We start from the raw sequence: 20,001 nt of genomic DNA, 5'->3' as shown, positions 1-20,001 counted from the left end.
GGGGTAACAAGTTTACTTAACAAGAATGTGGTATTGTCTGGACTCGTGGATGCATGGTTAAAAATCTGTTTCATGAGTAAAGCTTCTGAATGAAATTTGGTGGAAGGGAACTATGCAGAAACCTGCTGGAGAGAACACACTTCCTCATATACTGCTCTTGTTTGGCAAACTTAATCCATCAACCAAATTAATATTGTTACCTGGCATTTTGATATGTTTATTGAAGCCCACTGTGTTGCAAGCATTTAGGAAGGTCTTTGGTCTGAAGATAACTACCTTTGACCCTTCTACCAGTCACAAACAATGGAAATTTCATGGACACAATCAGACGTCCTCTGACATAAACTTTGAACACAAAACTAAAACAAAATTACAAAGACAGAGTCAAAAAGAGAGAACTTATTTACATTACCTTTACAAGACACTTCTGGAGCCCATTTCTTATTCTCTTTACATGTTGCCTTTAATTCTTCTCCATCTTGGCAAGTATAGATCACTTCAGATTTATAGGTAGTAGTACTGTAGAATTTAGTAGCACCAACAACATCTTTTGGTGCTCCACACTTAATTTTTGTGTGAACTGGAAGTGATGAGAGAAATTCATATCAATTTTGAGTTTATGACAGGAGGAAAAAGGAGAATGAGGAGATAGTAACAAATTTGGAGTAAAAGTTATTGACTAAAGAAAACTGAATCATTTGCATGCACATGCACACACTAATTTAATGTGTGAAAATGCTCTCCTACTAACAGGTTACACTTCAAGCTTGATATCCTCTCCACTAGATTTGATGTTCCCCCATTAACGATACCTTGGTGAAAGGATTGCCATGATGACTGTTACTAGTTATAAGAGAAATCTGAGAAAATAAGAGAACCTAAAAATAACGAGCTATTTAAAATTTATTCGTAAATCAGTTCAGATCTTTATTTCTTATTAGCAAATTTATTGGTCACTTTGGTATAAAATCAGCACCACACTCTACTTTCATCTTCAGAAGTTCCTTTAACCATGGAAATGAAGACCAATTTACTGAATCTCTCTTCACTTTGAGAACATATCATATAATTATCTTCTTGCTTTAATGAAGAAAGTGGTTTCTCAGAGGAGGCAGATGTGACAGGTATGATCAGAAAGAGACATAATTTTGTTACTTTGGCCAGAGCTTGATTTAGTTCAAACTCCTATATTATGCCTGTGACTTCTTGGATTCTTCACTGAGTTCTCGTCAGGCATGAGTTTCTCACCAAAATAAAAACAAAATGGTATCATTTCCACTTCCATCCTATTCACCGGATTTAGTACCTGCAGACTTTTATCTCTTCCCAAAGATTAAAATGTAGCTCAAAGGTTGCTGTTTTAATACCATTGTCAAGATCCAAAGTGAATCACAGGAGGTCCTTGACTCACTTACAGAAAATAACTTCCAGGTCAGATTCAAAAAGTGGCCGGTGTATTGCTGTGCAAGGTGACTATTTCAAAGATGATAAACTTTAGGAAAATAAGTTATTTATTATTAATCATAACCAGTCCAGGAATCTTTTTATAGCACTTTGTGTATGTGTGTGTGTATACATATAATCCATCATCATCATCATCCTTTAATGTCTGTTTTCCGTATACACACACATATATGTATATATAAATACACACAGATATGCACACAATAAATAATATGGAAAATTCTACTGACCTGGATTAATGATGATGATAATGATGATTATCATATATCATCATCCTCCTCCTCCTCCTTTAAACATCTGTTTTCTGAATATACACATGTATTTATTTATGAATACACAGACATGCACACAATAAATGAGGTGGAAACATTCTACTAACCTGGGTTAACTATGTATATGTCCCAGCTTCCATTGTTGGGTTTAAGTTCATCACTCAACTGAGTCACATTACTCAGATCACATATCTTATCATGCTCATTGTACTGATAAGAGTTACATCTTAGATATTGATTGCAAGCTTCACTACACTCCTTTAAGTTCACATCCTCAAGCTCTTCTACAGTAGCATTTCTTGGTACGCTAACTTTTTTCATCACAAGAGGCTTGTCATCAACTGGAAAGGAAGAAAAACACAAGAGATATATTTCCTAGTCATTTATCAACCAATCACAAACACACATCACATGCATCACACACATGTATTAAATATTGAAAAGCATGTGATGCATGATTGTATAGGCTGTGTGGTAAGAAGCTTACTTTCCAACCACATGATTCCGGGTTCAGTCCCTCTGCATGGCACCTTGGGCAAATGTCATCTACTTTAGCCTCAGGCTGACCAAAGCCTTGTGAGTGGATTTGGTAGACAGAAACTGAAAGGAGCCTTTTGTATATATATGTATATGTTTATGTGTGTGTCTTGGTGTCTGTGTTTGTCCCCCACCACTGATGTTGGTGTATTTATGTCCCTGTAACTTAGCGGTTCAGCTGAAGAGTCTGATAGAATAAGTAACAGTATGTATGTATATATAGTTCTATGTGCATATCTGTATATCTCTATATCAGTACCAATATGTATGACTAGATTTGTGCCTGGGAGTCTGCATGTGTATATGTGCATAAATATCTTGGAGGCAAGGACTGAGACCATTTGGCATTATGGTGGGCTTCAAGCATGGGGCCTCATAGAGGCAATAACCAACTCCATTTAGCATTATGCAGTGCTTGAGAAGAAGACCCTCAAGCCAAGTAAAACTGTAGTTGTGGAAGACACTGGTGTCACGAAATTGGCACCCATGCCAGTGGCATGTGAAAGCATCTATTACACTCTCAGAGTGGTTGGCGTTAGGAAGGACAAACAACCAGTTGTAAAAACCATGCCAAAACAGACTGGAGTCTGGTACAGCCTTCTTGCTTGCCAGCCCTGGTCAAATGAAGAAAAAGCTACTGTTAATGCTAATGCCACCACCACTACTACTACTCAGGTTGAAGAAAAACAAGAATTTCCTTTCTTACATATAAAAACAATTAAAAATATGCATCAAATTGTTCAAGGTAAATAAAAGTTGTGTGAGAATGTCTTAACAGTATTTATATTTTCTAATATTGCTTATTTCTAGAATGTGTGTATATCTGGCCTTATAGGTAAACCTGTCAATGTCTTTACAGAAATTGGGGTCTATATGGTTTGAAAGTACAAATGGAATCACAAATTTCAGAAATAATGGAAAAGAGAATTCCAATAATAAAATACAAAGAATAATTACACTTTAATCGTTGGTAGTAATCTTTGTCTTTGTCTGCCTTTAATTTCTTGGCGGTAGCTGCAGATTTCTTTGATAAGTAACATTTTCCATTTTCTTTATTTATTTCAAATGATAAACAACTTTTGCCAGACAAACATTTTTCTGCACATTCATCTGCTGTTACATCTTTCTTATCCAACAAGGTTTTCCCAGGTACATCCAGAGCTGAATCTTTTATTTTCACAAACTGGACCAGAGGATCTAAAGGTAAAGTAACATTTAGGTCAATGAAATACAACAGCAACAGCAGCAATTCCTAACATAAAAAATAAGCCAAATTTTTAGGTAAGAACTGGCCAATTAAATTAGCCTCTATGCTTGACCGATAGCTTATTTTATTGCCATAGGAAGGGCAAAGTTAGAATCAACAAGATTTGGACTCAAAAATAAAATTGCTAGAACAAATGCCACAACATATTTTGTCTGTCGGTTGAATGATTCTGTCAATCCAACACCCTTATTATCAAGAATAATTATAATCATTGTTGAAGTTACGAATATTAATGATAATGGTTCCTAACTTAAACACAAGGCCACACTTCCTGCAGGGAGGATATACAAAAATTAATCAACCCCTGTTCTTGAACATTTCTTATTTAATCAACCTCAGAAGAATGAGAAGTGAAGTACATTCCAGTGGGATTTGAGCCCAGAATGTAAAAGGATGTAACTAAATATGGCTACTCAAGGTATCACTCCACTGGTTTTGTAATATTTTGCCTTGAAGAACTAAAATGATTTGACTTTCATCTTCATCTAGTAAATAAATATGAATAGGTAGTAAATGATGGATGCTCACAACTTAATATAGTAAGCAAAGAAATTTGAATTCACCAAACTTCAATTTTTAGTGACAGGAAGAGAAAAGCAATTATGTTTATAAGACAGTCTCTTCCAAATTTTTTATCAGGCTATTTTAATGATGAATTAGAGTAAATTTATAGTTGATTATAATATCTTCATTCAAAAAGTAGCCATTTTCCTGTTTGTTCTTCATGCAGGAAATGACTCTCAGTATTTTTCTATAGTTGTTCATTTAGTATGAATTTGGATTCAGTGGTATGAGTCAATGATCAGTGTTTGATTCTCAGTCTAAATCAGTTCACGTTACGTAGACAGCTAGTGCCTTTGAGAAGAAGATGAATATCACACAGTCTCAATGCTTTCTCTAATTATTTTTAGCTATGTACCTAAACAAAAGAATACATAATTGACTACAACGAGATGGTATTTATACTTTTTAATGTGCTATCCATGGAAGAAACTACTTAGCCATGAAATTCTCAGGTCACCTTCCCTTCTACACATGTGAGATTAAAGTGGTTCATGCTCAGCATATTAACATTGGATCAAATAGTCTCCATCACCATCACCAAGATGGCCAGGTGGTGGTGTTGAATAATGCAACAAATTACACCAGAAGATAAGCTTTGTCAAATCTGTTAGCTTACAATAATGAATCCAAAATTTACTAGTCATTATGGAAGGCCTTATGTGGACATGTAACATGATAGAACTATAAACAATATCTCCCTAAGTCATTCTCAACCATCTTTAAAAAGTGTATTTTATATTACCTAACACAATTCTCAGGATTTCAGAAGATATAGAATGCAGGATCAAATCTGATCTGGGCAATGGGATTGGTGGATGTTCCACTCTTACAATCCAATGAGATTTAGTGGAGAGATAGAGTGCTGACATTCTTAGGGCTGTTCTGAGTATCAATGAACAACAAATTGATAAGTTGTGTTTCGGAGGGCATTTTGTCAGGGAATACTATGAACAACTTTCTGAAGTTCTTGGCTTGGTAGAGCTACGAAAGGGATCAATTAGTCCATGACAAAATCTACAGTCGTATAAGTACCATAAGATAGGCCTCTTCGAAATTCATGTTGTAAAACAAAACCATTTTGCATGCACTCATTCAATGTCCAGGTATTGCTGATTTATGGAGTAATATAAATCCATTGTTGTTGTATGGGGATGGATGTGGCTGTTAGTTAAGTCCAGCATGGAGATATCCCCATGACCTCCTTTAACCATCAGAGAAGGTAGTTTTCCTCTGTCTAGTAGCTATGGCAAGAGGCGATGGGGACCAGAGTGCATAAAATTTGGCCAGAGTACAATAATTGGAGAGAACACTTATCCTTGGTGTTCAGGATGATCTTCAAAGGCAGGCTTCTTCAACTGGTCCCCAATAGAAATCCTGCTAGATTTAAGGGGCTTGTATCACCATTCTCATCTTTATTTTCAAGCACATGGATATTAGTACATGGGTACTAATTAGAGAATTGAAAGACATGCTTTACAGTATGGTTCTTTTTGGACATCACTTCAAATGAAACCAAAGTTAACTTTGTTTCTCATCCTTGTGGGTGTCAATGTCATAAAGGACCAGTTAAATTGTAAGGTTGTCCATTAAAAATTGTTGGCTTTGTGTGCAAACCAAGAATCTTTATTATTATCATTATTAGAAGTATTGTTATAATCAAGAGTGGAGCATTGAAACGAGCAAAAGGAGTACAAGTTTGTTTCAGAGAATTTCAGAGTATTAGTGAAGAATGACTCAAGGCATTAAATTGTACTGAGTTTTGGATGATGATATAAAATATGGGTGAGAAAGATCACGTTAGAAATTAAGAGCAAAATGTATCAAGATGAGGTGAAGTATAGCTAATGAGCTAATAAGTTTACTTAACAACAGTGAAGTATTGGGTAGAGTTTTGTGTGTGTGGTTAAAAATCTGCTTCACAACAAATCCTAGCTTGGAAGCTAACTGGTGACAAGTTTCTAGCCTTCAATTTCTTTGTCAGGAAACTTAATCTATCACCATATTTAATAGCATTATCTGGCACTTGAATAATATTAATGGAATCCACTACATTGCAAGCCTCTGAAGAAATCTCTGGTCAGAGGATAACTTCCTCTCTCCCTCCCACCAGCTGCAAATGCTGTGGAAATAGTAATAGACAGAGGTATTTAATAGAAAAATTTAACAAAATTACTTAAACGGAGACAACAGAAGGGAAGCTATTTATGTTACCTTTACAAGAAGATGTTACTGGAGTCCATTTGTTGTGCTTTTGACATATTGACTTTAGTTGTATTCCATTTGAGCAAGTATAGAGTACTTCAGATTTATAGGCTGTGGTTTTGTAGGACTTTGATGTACCAACAATATCTTTGGGAGGCCCACAGTTAATATTTGCGAAAGCTGAAATTGAAGAGAGTAATTGACATCAGTTGTGAGTATATGTTATGAAGTGTGTGAAAATGAGGATACAAAGAGCGTGAGAATGAGGAGAATGAAAGGTTTTAGGGAATGAAATTGCAGTAATTTGCACATAGATATAAATACAAAGATACACATATGCATACACATGTGTGCATGCACATACACACACACTTGAAATATTTTGAATTTCAGACATTGAGGCATTCAGTGAAAGAAATTGAAGAAATTTACACTTGTATATGATATGTACATATACCTGTATATGTACATCTACCTTCAAATAAGTATATGTGCATGGACATACATACCTATTCAATGTGTGTATGCATACATACCTAACACACACACAACTCAAAGGCATAGTGACAGTGAAATGCAGGTAAATTCTCTTTTGATCATTCTGTGATAACACAACTTGGCTCACTAGATTGATGACTGGTAATCAAGAGATAATTAGAGTGAACTGTGTAATCCATGCGATTTCCTTTGTACTCCTGTTTGAGTAGTATGTATATATATATATATATATACTTATAACCATGCATACATATGTATATATATATATATATGTAGCAATATATATTGCACAAACACATACATATATGCAAGCATGTGCATAATAAAATCAAATAAAATGGAAACATTCTACTAACCTGGATTAATGACATAAGTATCCCAACCCTTTTTGTTGGGTTCAAGATCATGAGTCAAGTGAGTTGCATTACTTCGATCACAGAACTTAGCTTTTTCTTTATATTCATAAGAGTTACATCCTGGAGTTTGATGACAAGCATGGTCACATTCCTTTAAAGTCACGTTTTTCAGCTGTCCAAAAGTATCCTGCCCAGGTATGGAAGTGCTTTTAAATTTTAAAATATCGTCATCAACTTGAAAAGAAAGGAAAGAAAACAAGAAAAACATTTTATACTCCCAAACACATTAAATATTATTCAGCATTTGGTGCATAATTTGTTTTAAATGGACAATTTATTATAAACAAATAATTGATCTGCAAAATGACAACTTGGAATTCATGTGAGTTTTAGCACATCTTCAGACTCATTTGAAATCTTCCTTCAAAATTTAAGTTGTGTATCATCATCATCATCATTATCATCGTTTAACGTCCGCTTTCCATGCTAGCATGGGTTGGACGATTTGACTGAGGACTGGTGAACCAGATGGCTACACCAGGCTCCAATCTGATTTGGCAGAGTTTCTACAGCTGGATGCCCTTCCTAACGCCAACCACTCCGAGAGTGTAGTGGGTGCTTTTACATGCCACCGGCACGAAGGCCAGTCAGGCGGTACTGGCAACGGCCATGCTCAAAATGGTGTATTTTACGTGCCACCTGCACAGGAGCCAGTCCAGTTGCACTGGCAACGATCTCACTTGAATGTTTTTTCACGTGTCATCAGCACAAGTGCCAAGAACGTGAAGCTGCAGCACAAGTGCCAGGAAGGCGACGCTGGTAACAATCACGCTCGAAGGGTGGTGCCATGGATTAATTTAGTATTGTCTAAGTGCTGATCAACAAATGTTTAGCCAATGTGTCAAGTGTTGTTAAAACCATTTAATCTTGAAGAAAGCACACCAGCAGAAGAGGAATGTACATGTAACTTATGAGGTGAGCTTCCAAAATCATCTTATGATAAAATAGAATGCACATGAATTCTTAGAAGCGTGACTATGCAAAAAGATATTCTTGTGGACTGAGTGTGCCTTTGATAAAAAATTATCTATCTGAAAAATAATGAATGAGATGGCTTTCTAATATTGTCTTAAAAATTCTGATTTCATGTTATTTCTATATAATTATATACTGTTTTAACACAGAACATAATAGTAGTAGTATTGAAATAATAATCCTTTCCAATACAAACACAAGACCTGAAATTTTGGGGAGAGGCAAAGTTCATTGCATTGATCCCAGCACACAAGTGGTACACAACAAGTTGCTTACAGGAAACACATCCAGGCATAATAACTATGCCAAAATATAGGAGATACACAACTAAACAGATTAGTAAATAGATTGATTCTGATATTTTGCATATTAGAGGGGAGCAACAAATAATGAAATACTGTGCAAAAGCCATTTATTTTCCATGTTCAAACTCTTTACATTCCAAGTTCAAACTCTTTACAATCCAAGTTCAAACTCTGTTGGGAAATACTGCTTTTCATCCTTCTGGTGTAGTTACAATATAATACCAGTAAAAAAAATGAGGTCTGTGGTATGAAGTAATACTGTCATCACAAACTCTGAAACTGCTACTGCTGCTAATGCTACTACTACTACTACTAGCGTTCAGGATTAAAAGAAGATAAGAATTTCTTTTCTTACACAAGCACACAAAAAAGAAGCAACTGAAAACATACAGAAAAGTGTTACTTATGAACAAATGTTGTATGAGAATGCCCTAATAGTATTTACAATTCCTAAAATTGCTTATTTCAGGAATGTCTTTATATCTGTAGTTATAGATAAACTTGTCAATGTCTTTACCGAAACAGTTCTATAAATATATATATATTAAGAAATAATATCTATCCCCACTTAAAAGTGGGTGTTCTATTGGAACAGACTGTATTATGACATAGAAATGGAATCACAAATTTCAGCAAAACTAGAAAATAGAAACAGAAAGAATAATTACCATTTACTCGTTGGTAGTAATCTTTAGTTTTGGCTGCTTTTATTTTCTTGGAGGAAGCTGCAGTTTCCTGTGATAAATAGCATTTTCCACTTTCTCCCTTTATTTCAAATGATAAACAATTTTTGTCAGACAAACATCTTTCTGCACAAACATCTGCTGTTACACTTTCAGTACTCTCCAAAGTTTTTCCAGGTACATCCAGAATTGCACCTTTTACTTTCACAAAATAGATTTTAGAAACTGGAATTTAAGGAAGATTGAGACAAATGTAAACACCAAAACATCAATGATTTTTAATGTAGTAAAAAGACAAAACCTTGAGGCAGAAGTTAATAAAATTAACTCCTACACCTGACTGGTTTTTAAATTTTAATGGGCATGGAAAGGCAGAGTTTACATTAGCAGGATTTGAACTGAAAAGTTATATTATACATCCAGAACAAAAATACTCTCTCTCCCTCCAACCAGCCACAAATACCACGGAAATTGTCGTGGATACAGTCATTCATTCTCTGACAAAGATATTTAATAAAAAAACCTAGAAAGAGACAACAAAAGAGAACCTATTTACATTACCTTTACAATTGGATGCAACTGGAGTCCATTTATTGTCATCTTTACACTTTGACTTCAACTGTTGTCCTCCTGGACATGTGTAGGTCACTTCAGATTTATAGGTGGTGTCAGTGTAGGACTTCTTTGCACCACCAACATCCTTTGGAGGTCCACAGTTAACTTTTGTAACAACTGGAAGTGATAAGAGAAACTGATATCAACGGTGAATCTATGGCAGGAGGAGGAGGGGGAGAATGAGGAGATAAGGACAAATCTAGAATAAAAGATATTGACTATATAACAAACTGAAGACATCTGCACACACATACAGACATACGTATATCACATGAAAGGAAATGGTTAAGGAGCCTGGTGAAATATCTTGTAAGCTCTCTGTGAAGAAAAGGAAACCAGACAAACAAAATTGGGCTGTGATAGATTTAGAAAACCAGATAATCTATGCTTTAACAGAACGTCACCATTCCAATTTGTAAATCCTAAAGTTTAGTCACCAAGTAAAGCTGGTATGTAATTACAGAATATTATAGGAAAGGTACAAAAATGATGGATATATAAGAACTGGATGAGATATGATGGCTCGGCCATCTCTCCCCAGTTCTTATATTAATCATTAAATCCAGAAATACAACAACACGAGGGATAACGGTAACAACAGATCAATAGTTTATTCTAGGTTGGTGTAGAGCCGTTTCGTTCCTGGGTGAATAGGCATGCAGCTAGAATACCAAAGAAGCTTCGACCACATGCCGGGGTCGAGTTGGGACAATACGTGTTGTCACCACCGCTGCTAGAGAGAAAAGAGATACGTGTTGTCGCCACCGCTGCTAGAGAGAAAAGAGAGAGAATGCTATTGCTTTCTCTCCACCTGTTGCATTGCGCATGCGTGCTCGGGTACTTCCGCTGACGGCTAGTCCCTTGCACATACGCAATGGCACTTCCCAAGATGGCGGCCACATGCACCACTACAGATATTTACATATTTTATTCCAGTTAGCTTACCTGATAAGTTTGGAGTATCATAGTTCCCAAATACAATAATCACATTTATTAATAAATGTCATAATCAAACAATTGAAGACAGTAGAGAACAGACTCTGTTAATCTTCTTCAGAGCTAAACCATACTATCTTCCAGTAATGACCAAAGCAATGGTTATAGGAACTATGACACTTATTACAAGACAGTTTTGGTTAATACTTGATCAACTAGAGAGAAGTAGGTAGCTTATACTGAAATAAACATAAAAGTTCTTTGCATCTGACTAAAAGACCATTGAAATTCATTATCTCTTTCTATTTAATTCAGGGTTGTGGCAAAACACAGGACAGAGCAAATTCAAATTCCTCCTAAATGCTGAAGTATTATTAAAGGAAAAGTTGTTATTAGGTCATGATGTGAATATATTCTCAAACTGAAGACAGAGTGAACTATTTATAACAAAGAGAACAACCTACTGTTCTCCTGTAAGTCAGATTATTCCACTTCAGGATAAGGTTAATATTAGAATGATTGCAGAAAATATATAATAATGTAACAGATGGGTAATCACATTATAGCTTTTACAATAATGAGTAGAAAAATTAAGTTTATAGAAAAATTTTAAAAGAAAGTTAAGGGTAAGTCAGAAGGAATTTCTGGTTTTTAATATATTAAATAAAATACATATTAAAATAGCTGCTTGATATTACTAACTTACCAATAAGATACACTAAAGCATAGGAACAAGAAAGTGCAGTTGGAAGTTACAATATCAACGTATTCTAATCATTAAGCATTTAAAAGTAATTCGTATTTCAATTCTTTCTTTGTCAGATATGAAGAGCATTAGCGTTGTTCTCAGTGTAAGCCCCTTCCCCACCCTAGTTCTTTCTAGCCAGCTAAATACATACTTAAGACAAATAACCTAGTACCTACCACTACTACTTTCATAAAATTTCCTCCCTTGCAATCAGTATAGTTTAGCTCTGAAGAATACGAATGAGCTAAGTCTGTTCTCTACTCTCTTCAATTGTTTGATTATGGATTGATTAATAAAGGAGCAGAAATTTCAGGACCTGGAATCTAAGGCCCTTAAAGTTAATTTAGCAAAAACACCAAAGTCGTGATACGCAGGAAAACAGACAAATCACGAGTCGCTTCAGGGAGATGCCCCTGCTTGATATGTAAGAAGGTTGTTGGTAGAAACTCCATGTGTAGTACCTAGTGCAAGCTTTGGATACATAAGGGGTGTAGCAGTTTCACAGGAAGGTTAACAGAAAATATAGGCTTTGTAAGTGGCAAATGTGCAAGTACAATAAACACTAAAAATGCACTGACAATAAAATCCTTCAAATGCTCAGGGAGAATCATTAGTAGTAGTAAGTAGCTTTTGTTAACCAGGGGACCAAGTTAGCAGTGGAGGAGGAAGTTCTGAAAATATAGTTGCTAGAATAAGAACTGGCTGGCAAAGTTCAGAGAGCTATCTTCGTTGGTAACTAAGGGGCTTTCCCTCAGTGTGAAAAGCAGATTGTATGATGACTCTGTATGCACAGCTATGCTACATAGCAGTGAAACATGGGCTTTGACTACAGAGGACTTGTGAAGGCTTGAAAGAAATGAAGTTGCATGCTCTGCTGGATGGTAATGTCAGTGTGCATGCACAACAGTGTAAATGATTTGAGAGGAAAACTGGGTGTAAGAGGCATCAGATGTTATGCGCAAGACCTTGTGTGTATATAAATATATATACATATGTATATATATGCATATGTGTATAAATATAGACACATAAATTGATAGATACGTATACAGACTTATATATATAAATACACACAGGCATGCACACAAATGAAATAGAAACACTCTACTGACCTGGGTTAGTTAAGAATATATCCCAACTTCCATCGTTGGGTTTAAGTTCATCATTCAACTGAGTCACATTACTCAGATCACACAACTTAGATTCATCATTGTACTGATAAGCGTTACATTCTGTATATTGTTCACAAGCCTTTTTACACTCCTTTAAGGTCTTATCCTTAAGCCGACCTAAAATAGCCTTGCTTGGTATACCAACCTTTTGCAGCATAATAGGCCCTTCATCGTCTGAAAGAAAATAGAAAACAAGAATTTTTATTTTATATACATCCACCCATACAAACACACCCACACAGACACACATGCAAATGCACACACACACATATTTCTAGCATATATTAAATACTGTAAAGCATGTGGTGCATAATTTTGTAAATGGTCAATTTATTATAAACAAATAATTGATCTGCAAAATGACACTCTAATCAAAATGCATATGATTTGTAGAACATCTTCAGACTTATTTGAAACCTTGTCTCAATAGGTAAGCTGCAGATAATACATTTGTATTTCTCTCCTTTAATTGTGTACAGATCCAATTTTGTTTATTTCTGCTTTACTCTGTAGATCAACCAATTTATCAGTTGTAATTGGTGTTTTGCAGCACTCCTAATCATAATAAATTCCACAAACATAATAAAAATTTATATTTGTGGAAAAACGACCGAAATAAAAAAATAAAAATAGTAATTAATCTGTACGTATAGCCGAAATAGATGAAAGTTAGGAAGCATTTTCATTTGTGCCTTGCTAGTCATTGATTTGTGATTTTGTTTATACATTTATATTATATTACATTGTATTATATCAATATATATTATATATTCTATTAGCATGAAAATGGTGTGCTGAATCAGGCGGAATGAAAGTTGTTCTACAAATGACTGTCATAAAAAGGCAGAATTCTGTGGAGTGATTTTGACAGACACAATTTGATGTCTGCAATAAAGGTTGTATAAGAGTATCTTTCCTGTTGTAGCATAAAATGCTAGATGTAATGTCTAGACAAGAGTAACAAACATTAACACTATGTGCATTAAATAGCTTGTGACGCTTATGCATGCCTGAGAAATTGTGTCAAATGGAAGACAAAAATTCTCTTGTTATGTTCATAGTGACATTTAGTTTGAAGGAAGAACTGAATAAAGTTATCATCTTTCTAAATATTTTTCGAGTGTGTTGGTGGAAGATGCTCTTTTTATACTTCTCACAAAAGCCAATCCAAGCTAACAGCTAGCATTGGATTCTGTCATGGATATCTCTCAATTTGGGGATGAATTGGAGATTCTATTTTGTAATGTTTTATTATAACTTGGAAGAAGGAGCTCAAATTCCTATGAAGATGTCTGTTCTCCTCGTCAGGCTTTTTGTAAGAATATTACTTGTCTGACACCAGACTTCAGTTCTAAGGTAATGTCCACTTTGTTGAACATAGATTGGTAGTAATTCTTATGGTTATATCAAACTCTTTGAAGATCCCTGTCAATTTCATGCTAGACCTTTTCATGTCATAACTGTTCATATTATTGAAATTGATTGGATTTTGTCTCTGTATAAACCTGATCTGTGAATGTGCTTGAACTTCTTGAGAGTGCCAAGAATAAATACTGCAATGAAATCTGCAACTTCAGCTCAGTTAAAGTTCCACATAAATATTTAGAGAAGTGGATCCCCTTTCTTTTTGAGCCAGAAAGTTTTACCATAAGCAATGACATCCTGGCATCCATGAATATTTGAATACGGAGATCACTAAAGCTTGTGAATTTCCTCTGATGTCCAGGGTTTCAGCAAGGAAGGATTTCAACAGGAAAGGACAAAATTCTTGAGCTGCTCTGAATGATTTTATTTGCTGTGTTGTTCTTTAAGCAGAAAGGATTCATTTGTCTCTGCAGACAACTACTCTGATTCTAGATGTATGGGAAAATGTACTCTCTTTGAGTGGTAAAATGGTTGGTGACATGAAGGCTATCTTCCTATATTAACCATATGAAAATATAGGAAATGCACAACAACAGCTTGGTATTACTTTTTCTGTAATTCTGTATATTGGATTAAGTAGCACAGCAAGTAGAAATGAGACATTGTGTTGTAATAGTACTGTCAAAGCCATGTCAACATGGAGAGGTGAAGAAAATCTGCAGCTGCTACTACTACTACTTCTACTACCATTTGAGTTTAAGAAAAAGAACAAGAATTTCCTTTGTTACACATACACAGACACCCACACACACAAAATACAACTGAAAACATCCATAAAAATGTTCAAGGTGAACAAATGCTGTATGACAATGTCTTAGGAGTATTCATAGTTCTTAATATTGTTTTTGTTTTACAGGAACATGTCTATGTTTAGTGTTATATGTAGATGAACCTATCAATGTCTTTACAGAAATAGTTGTCCATAATTATTCCAAGAAATTCAAATGCAATCACAAATTTCAGAAGATGAGGAGAGGATAATTTCAATAATAAAATACTAAGAATAATTACGTTTTACTCGTTGGTAGTAATCTTTGCTTGAGACTGTTTTTATTTTCTCGGAGGAACTTGCAGCTTGCCTTAATAAGAAACATTGCCCATTTTCGTTACTTAATTCAAATGATAAACAATTTGGGACAGACAAACACTTTTCTGCACAGGCTTTTGCTGTTACATTTTCCTTATTCCAAAATATTTTGCCAGCTACATCAAGAGCTGCACCTTTTACTTTCACAAAATGGATCTGAGGATCTAGAATTAAAACAAAATTGAAACCAATAAACAATAACACCTACAACAAAATAAATGATATTCCATCATAGAAATTAAGACAAAACTGACGTAGGAATTGATGAATGAAATTTCCTTCTACATTTGATCAGTATCATATTTCATTGGCCCTGGAAGAGTAAAGTTAACATCAGCAGCATTTGAATTCTGAAGCTAAAAAACCAGAAAATTGCTACAGCAGAGTTTGTCTGATGCTCAAATGATTCTATCAATGTATCACTCTTAACAACAAGAATAGTAATAAGGAACAATATTAATGATAATGTTTCCCAACTCAAACACAAGTCTACACCTTGAGCAGTAGATATTGGGTCATCCCATAAATAATGTGGTTTTTTGTTACTTCTTTTATTTTCATAATTTAAGATCAACAAAGTTCTTTTTTAATCTAAAATATACTCTCCTTCATTTTCTACAATGCTCTTATATCTATCTGGTAGACTTACAAGGCCCCTCTTCCAGAATTCACTTGTCTTTGACAAAAAATACTCCTCCAATACTGCTCTAACCTTGTCTACAAAATTCATATTTTTTCCATCCAAATCATTTTGAAAACTGTGGAATATATGATAATGAAATCGGACAATGTCTGGTGAATATGGGTGGGTGGGGCATCAGTTCCCATTCAAAATGCTCCAGCCTTTGGAATGTCACCTTTCCTGTATGTGGCCAAGCATTATCCTAATAGAAGAAAGCATTTCATCTTGAAACAAAGGGTTGTTTTTCTTCTAGCACTGATTAAAGTTGCTCAAGCTGCTTGTAGTAGATGTCCTTTGTTATCATTTGGTTTGGATTTAAAAGCTCAAAGTGGACTATACCTTTCATATCCCACCAAACAGATAACAACACCTTATGTGGGCGAAGACCTTCTTTAGCTTGGGGTGCCGGTGTTTCTCCTTTCCTTACCCACTGTCTTCAGCCCCTGACATTTTTATAGAGAACACATTTCTTGTCAACAGACACTATTCAGCCCAAAAGACGTTCTTTCATGAGATGTGACAGCAAAGAAGAGCACACATTCACTCTCTGTTTGCGATTAGACTCGCAAAGTTTGTGAGGAACCCATTGACCCAATTTGCTGACTTTTCTGATGGCACGCAGGTGTCGATGAATGGTTGAATGACCAAATCCAAGCTTCTTTGCTAGTTCCTCAATGGTTATGATGGGATTTTGTTCCATCAGGGTTTGCAGGACATTCAAGATGTGCTGTAGTATAGCTATGGAAGTAATAAGTTTACTTGTCAAACATAAGGTATAAGGTAGAGTTATTTCTGCATGGTTAAAAATTCACTTCACAGCTAAGACTTGAAGAAGAAATTTGGTGGATGTGAACAATGTGGAAGAGAGTAAGAGAGAAAAAACTATCCATAGTTCCAGCTCTTGGTTGGTGGACTTAATCCATCATCCAGTTTAATACCATTACCTGGCCTTGAGTGAAATTGACTATGTCCACATTGTTGTAAGCATTTGTGAGATCTCTGGTCTGAGGATAACTAGTTCTCCCCCACCAACAACCACAACCACTGAGGAACTTGCAATGTATTCAGTCAGTCTTCCTATGACAAACACATTTAACACAAAACTAAAACAAAATTGCATAGACAATGAGAACAAGAAAGAAGCTGCTTATGTTACCATTACAGGTTTCCACAATTAGAGTCCATTTGTTGTCCTTTTCACATGTTGACTTTAGTTTTTCTCCCTCTGGGCAAGTATAGGTCACTTCAGATTTATAGGTAGTGGTGTCATAGGACATTGCTGCACCAGCAATGTCTTTTGGATTTCCACAGTCAATGTTTGCATAAACTGAAATTGAAAACAGAAACTGATATCAATGGTGAATGTATATTATGTGTGTGCCTTACTAAATAAGTAGGAAAAGTGTTGGTAGGAATTCCATATGATGTACTCAGTGTAACATAAGGACATATGAGAGGTGCAATGGAATTACTGTAAGGTTAACAGAGAAAGTAGTCTTTGTATGTAGCAAATGTACAAGAATAATAAACGTTAAGGACACATGGGAATTGGATTTTCCAGGAAGCCCCCATGAAGTTGTAGGCAGCGTCTGTTACATGGATGACCGAATTAGCAGTGGAGGAAGATATTTTGAATGTATAATTGCTTGATTAAAAATGAGATGGAGAAAGTCCAGAGAGCCTTTACCCTTGTTAGCAATAAAAGATCTCTCGCTTTGAGTGAAAGGCAGATTGTATGTGCTTGTGTATGAAAAGCTATAATATAAGGCAGTGAGATGTAGACGGGGAATGGAGAGGATCTGCAGGGACTAGAGATGAATGCGTGTGCCAAAGAATGTGCAATATCAGTGTGCATGCACTAGAATGTGTAATTGTGTTGACAGAAAAATTAGGCATAAAAGGAATACTGATGGTTTGGTCATGTGATATGTCTGGATGAAGATAGCTATATAAAGAAGTACCAATCACTTAAAGTGGAGGGAACTTATGAAAGAAGAAGAATTAGAAAGATGTCAGAGTTGATCTCTAGACGTTGAACCGCACAAAGGAGTGACAAAGAATGGGTGTGTCTGAGTATATGAAGTTCTTGAGACAACCTGTCCACCTCACTGAGTTCTGGAGCTGCTTTATGTGTGGTGCTCCCCACCTACAAATCACAACCAAACAAAAGCCAAGCAGTTTGCCAAACAACCTACCTATCTTCTTTCTTTTTTACTCACCTACTCACACACCTGCCTTCTTACCTTTCTAAATATGTACATACATACATACATATATATATATATATGTATATATATATATAATAGGTAGCGAAGTGGCCTAGCATGTATAAAAAGTCAATTGACAACATATTCTCAATATAAAATAGGGTACATTTTAGTGACCAATAGAATGAGTAACAGGGTTTAAAAAAACACAATTACTGGGGTCTATTCCATCAACTAAAATTCTTCAAGGAGGTGCCCCAGCATGGCTGTTGTCTCATGACTGAAACAAGTAAAAGATAAAGATTTATGTGTTTATTTATTTACTAGTATACCTTTACTTTCTATCTTCTTTATTACTACCTTGTTCAGTCTTTTCCCTTTTGTTTCTTTTTCTTCCTCTCCACCACTTTGTACCTCTTCCTTTGTACATTTCCTCTTCACAACATGTTTGCTTTCTTTCTATTCGCTTCATTAACCATTTAGCATTCAGATTATTCTGTCAAACGTGAAACTCATGTAATTTACACCATTTTAAATTAATCATGCATTATTTCATGGATTTCAGATTTCCATGATGCAAATGTTTATTTTTGAAATGACACTGTAAGGTAGCTGTGAAAGACCATTCTGACCAGTTTTAACTTCAAACAAGTTATTTTGGTCAGATATGGCTGGTTTAAACATAAAAGGGTTAAATACTTATAAGTGACCTTGCCTTGTGTCTGGCTTCAGACATTTGTTCTCTGTAATAAAATGCAATGAAGTGTTACCATGATGAGATGATATAATACAGATATATATATATATATATATATATATATATATATATATATGTGTGTGTATATATATCTTCATTATTATTATATCATGTCTAATTTTCAAGCTGTTGGCTTGGACTGGACACTTTCTAGTAAGTGACTCAGTTTGTATTTGGAGGTACTGTCCTTTAAATTATTATTAGATTTCAGGTTCACTTCTCACTCGTATGTTTTATTTGCCATGGTTTCTTGGTTGAATGCCATTGCCAACACCATCCACTGCCAGTTTGTATAATGAGTAATTCATCATAGTACCAGCACTACACAGGTCATCATATTGTTGATAAGACAAAAATAAATGGTTTTCTGAATATTATAATCTCACTATTCATTTACCAACCACTTTAAAGAGTATAATATGCGCATTATATCATAGAACTAGCCCTGATGATATTACATCCGTGAAGCCAAAGGAAAATAAGTTCAAGGTGGATAAGGCTGACAGGTCTTATCCACTTGTAAATGAAAGTGAGGGTGTCGAGAAATATATTGTCCTTGTGTGAATTCATTGAAATGGGGTGAAAGCAGCAAAATTTGCAGGACTTAAAATGGGATAAATCTGTGTAAACCTGTTGGTTAAAGAATGACATTTATTGAGGACATCCAATCAGTAGTGTAAACAGTGATTTCAGGTCATAGGTTTTTTTGATAGGTAAAATAGAAGTATTCCTGTATCAGCAAAATTGTATCATCATGGCAAAATTTGGAAGACATAATGGGATAAATCTGCATAAACCTGTAGGTTAAGGAATGATATTCTCTGATCTGAGGTATAGCTTCATTTCTCCCTCCCACCATCCACAATCACAGTGGAAATTGCCATAGACTTAGCCACTCCTATTCTGACAAAAGACATTTAGCACAAAGATAAATCAAAATTACACAGACAGAATCAACAAGAGAAAATCTATTTGCTTTACCTTCACAACCAGAATCTACTACAGTCCATTTTTTGTCTTTTTCACATTTTGATACTAGCTTTTCTTCTCGTGGACATGTGTAAATCACTTCAGATCTATATTTGGTGGTATTGTAGGACTTTGATGCACCAGCAATGTCTCTTGGTGGTCCACAGTTTATTTTGTTGTAAGCTGGAATTGAAAACAAAAATTGACATCAATGGTGTGT

General features: G+C 35.2%; 1 protein-coding gene across 1 annotated transcript in view; it reads right to left on the bottom strand.

Annotated features, from left to right (window-relative positions):
- The window catches only part of LOC106869390 (uncharacterized), a 206,146-nt gene that overhangs the window by 121,474 nt on the left and 64,671 nt on the right, over nt 1–20,001 (bottom strand). The window contains exons 27-31 of the mRNA XM_052970991.1: nt 19,794–19,964; nt 17,005–17,175; nt 15,091–15,330; nt 12,595–12,828; nt 9,745–9,915 (exon numbers count right to left, since the gene is read on the bottom strand). Coding sequence (XP_052826951.1) covers nt 9,745–9,915; nt 12,595–12,828; nt 15,091–15,330; nt 17,005–17,175; nt 19,794–19,964 — 987 coding nt within the window. The remainder of the gene's footprint in view (nt 1–9,744; nt 9,916–12,594; nt 12,829–15,090; nt 15,331–17,004; nt 17,176–19,793; nt 19,965–20,001) is intronic.

This window comes from Octopus bimaculoides, chromosome 10 (assembly GCF_001194135.2).
Source record: "Octopus bimaculoides isolate UCB-OBI-ISO-001 chromosome 10, ASM119413v2, whole genome shotgun sequence".
NCBI lineage: Eukaryota > Metazoa > Mollusca > Cephalopoda > Octopoda > Octopodidae > Octopus > Octopus bimaculoides.
The sequence above is the reverse complement of the archived record's forward strand: the minus strand, read 5'-3'. Positions and strand labels throughout refer to the sequence as shown.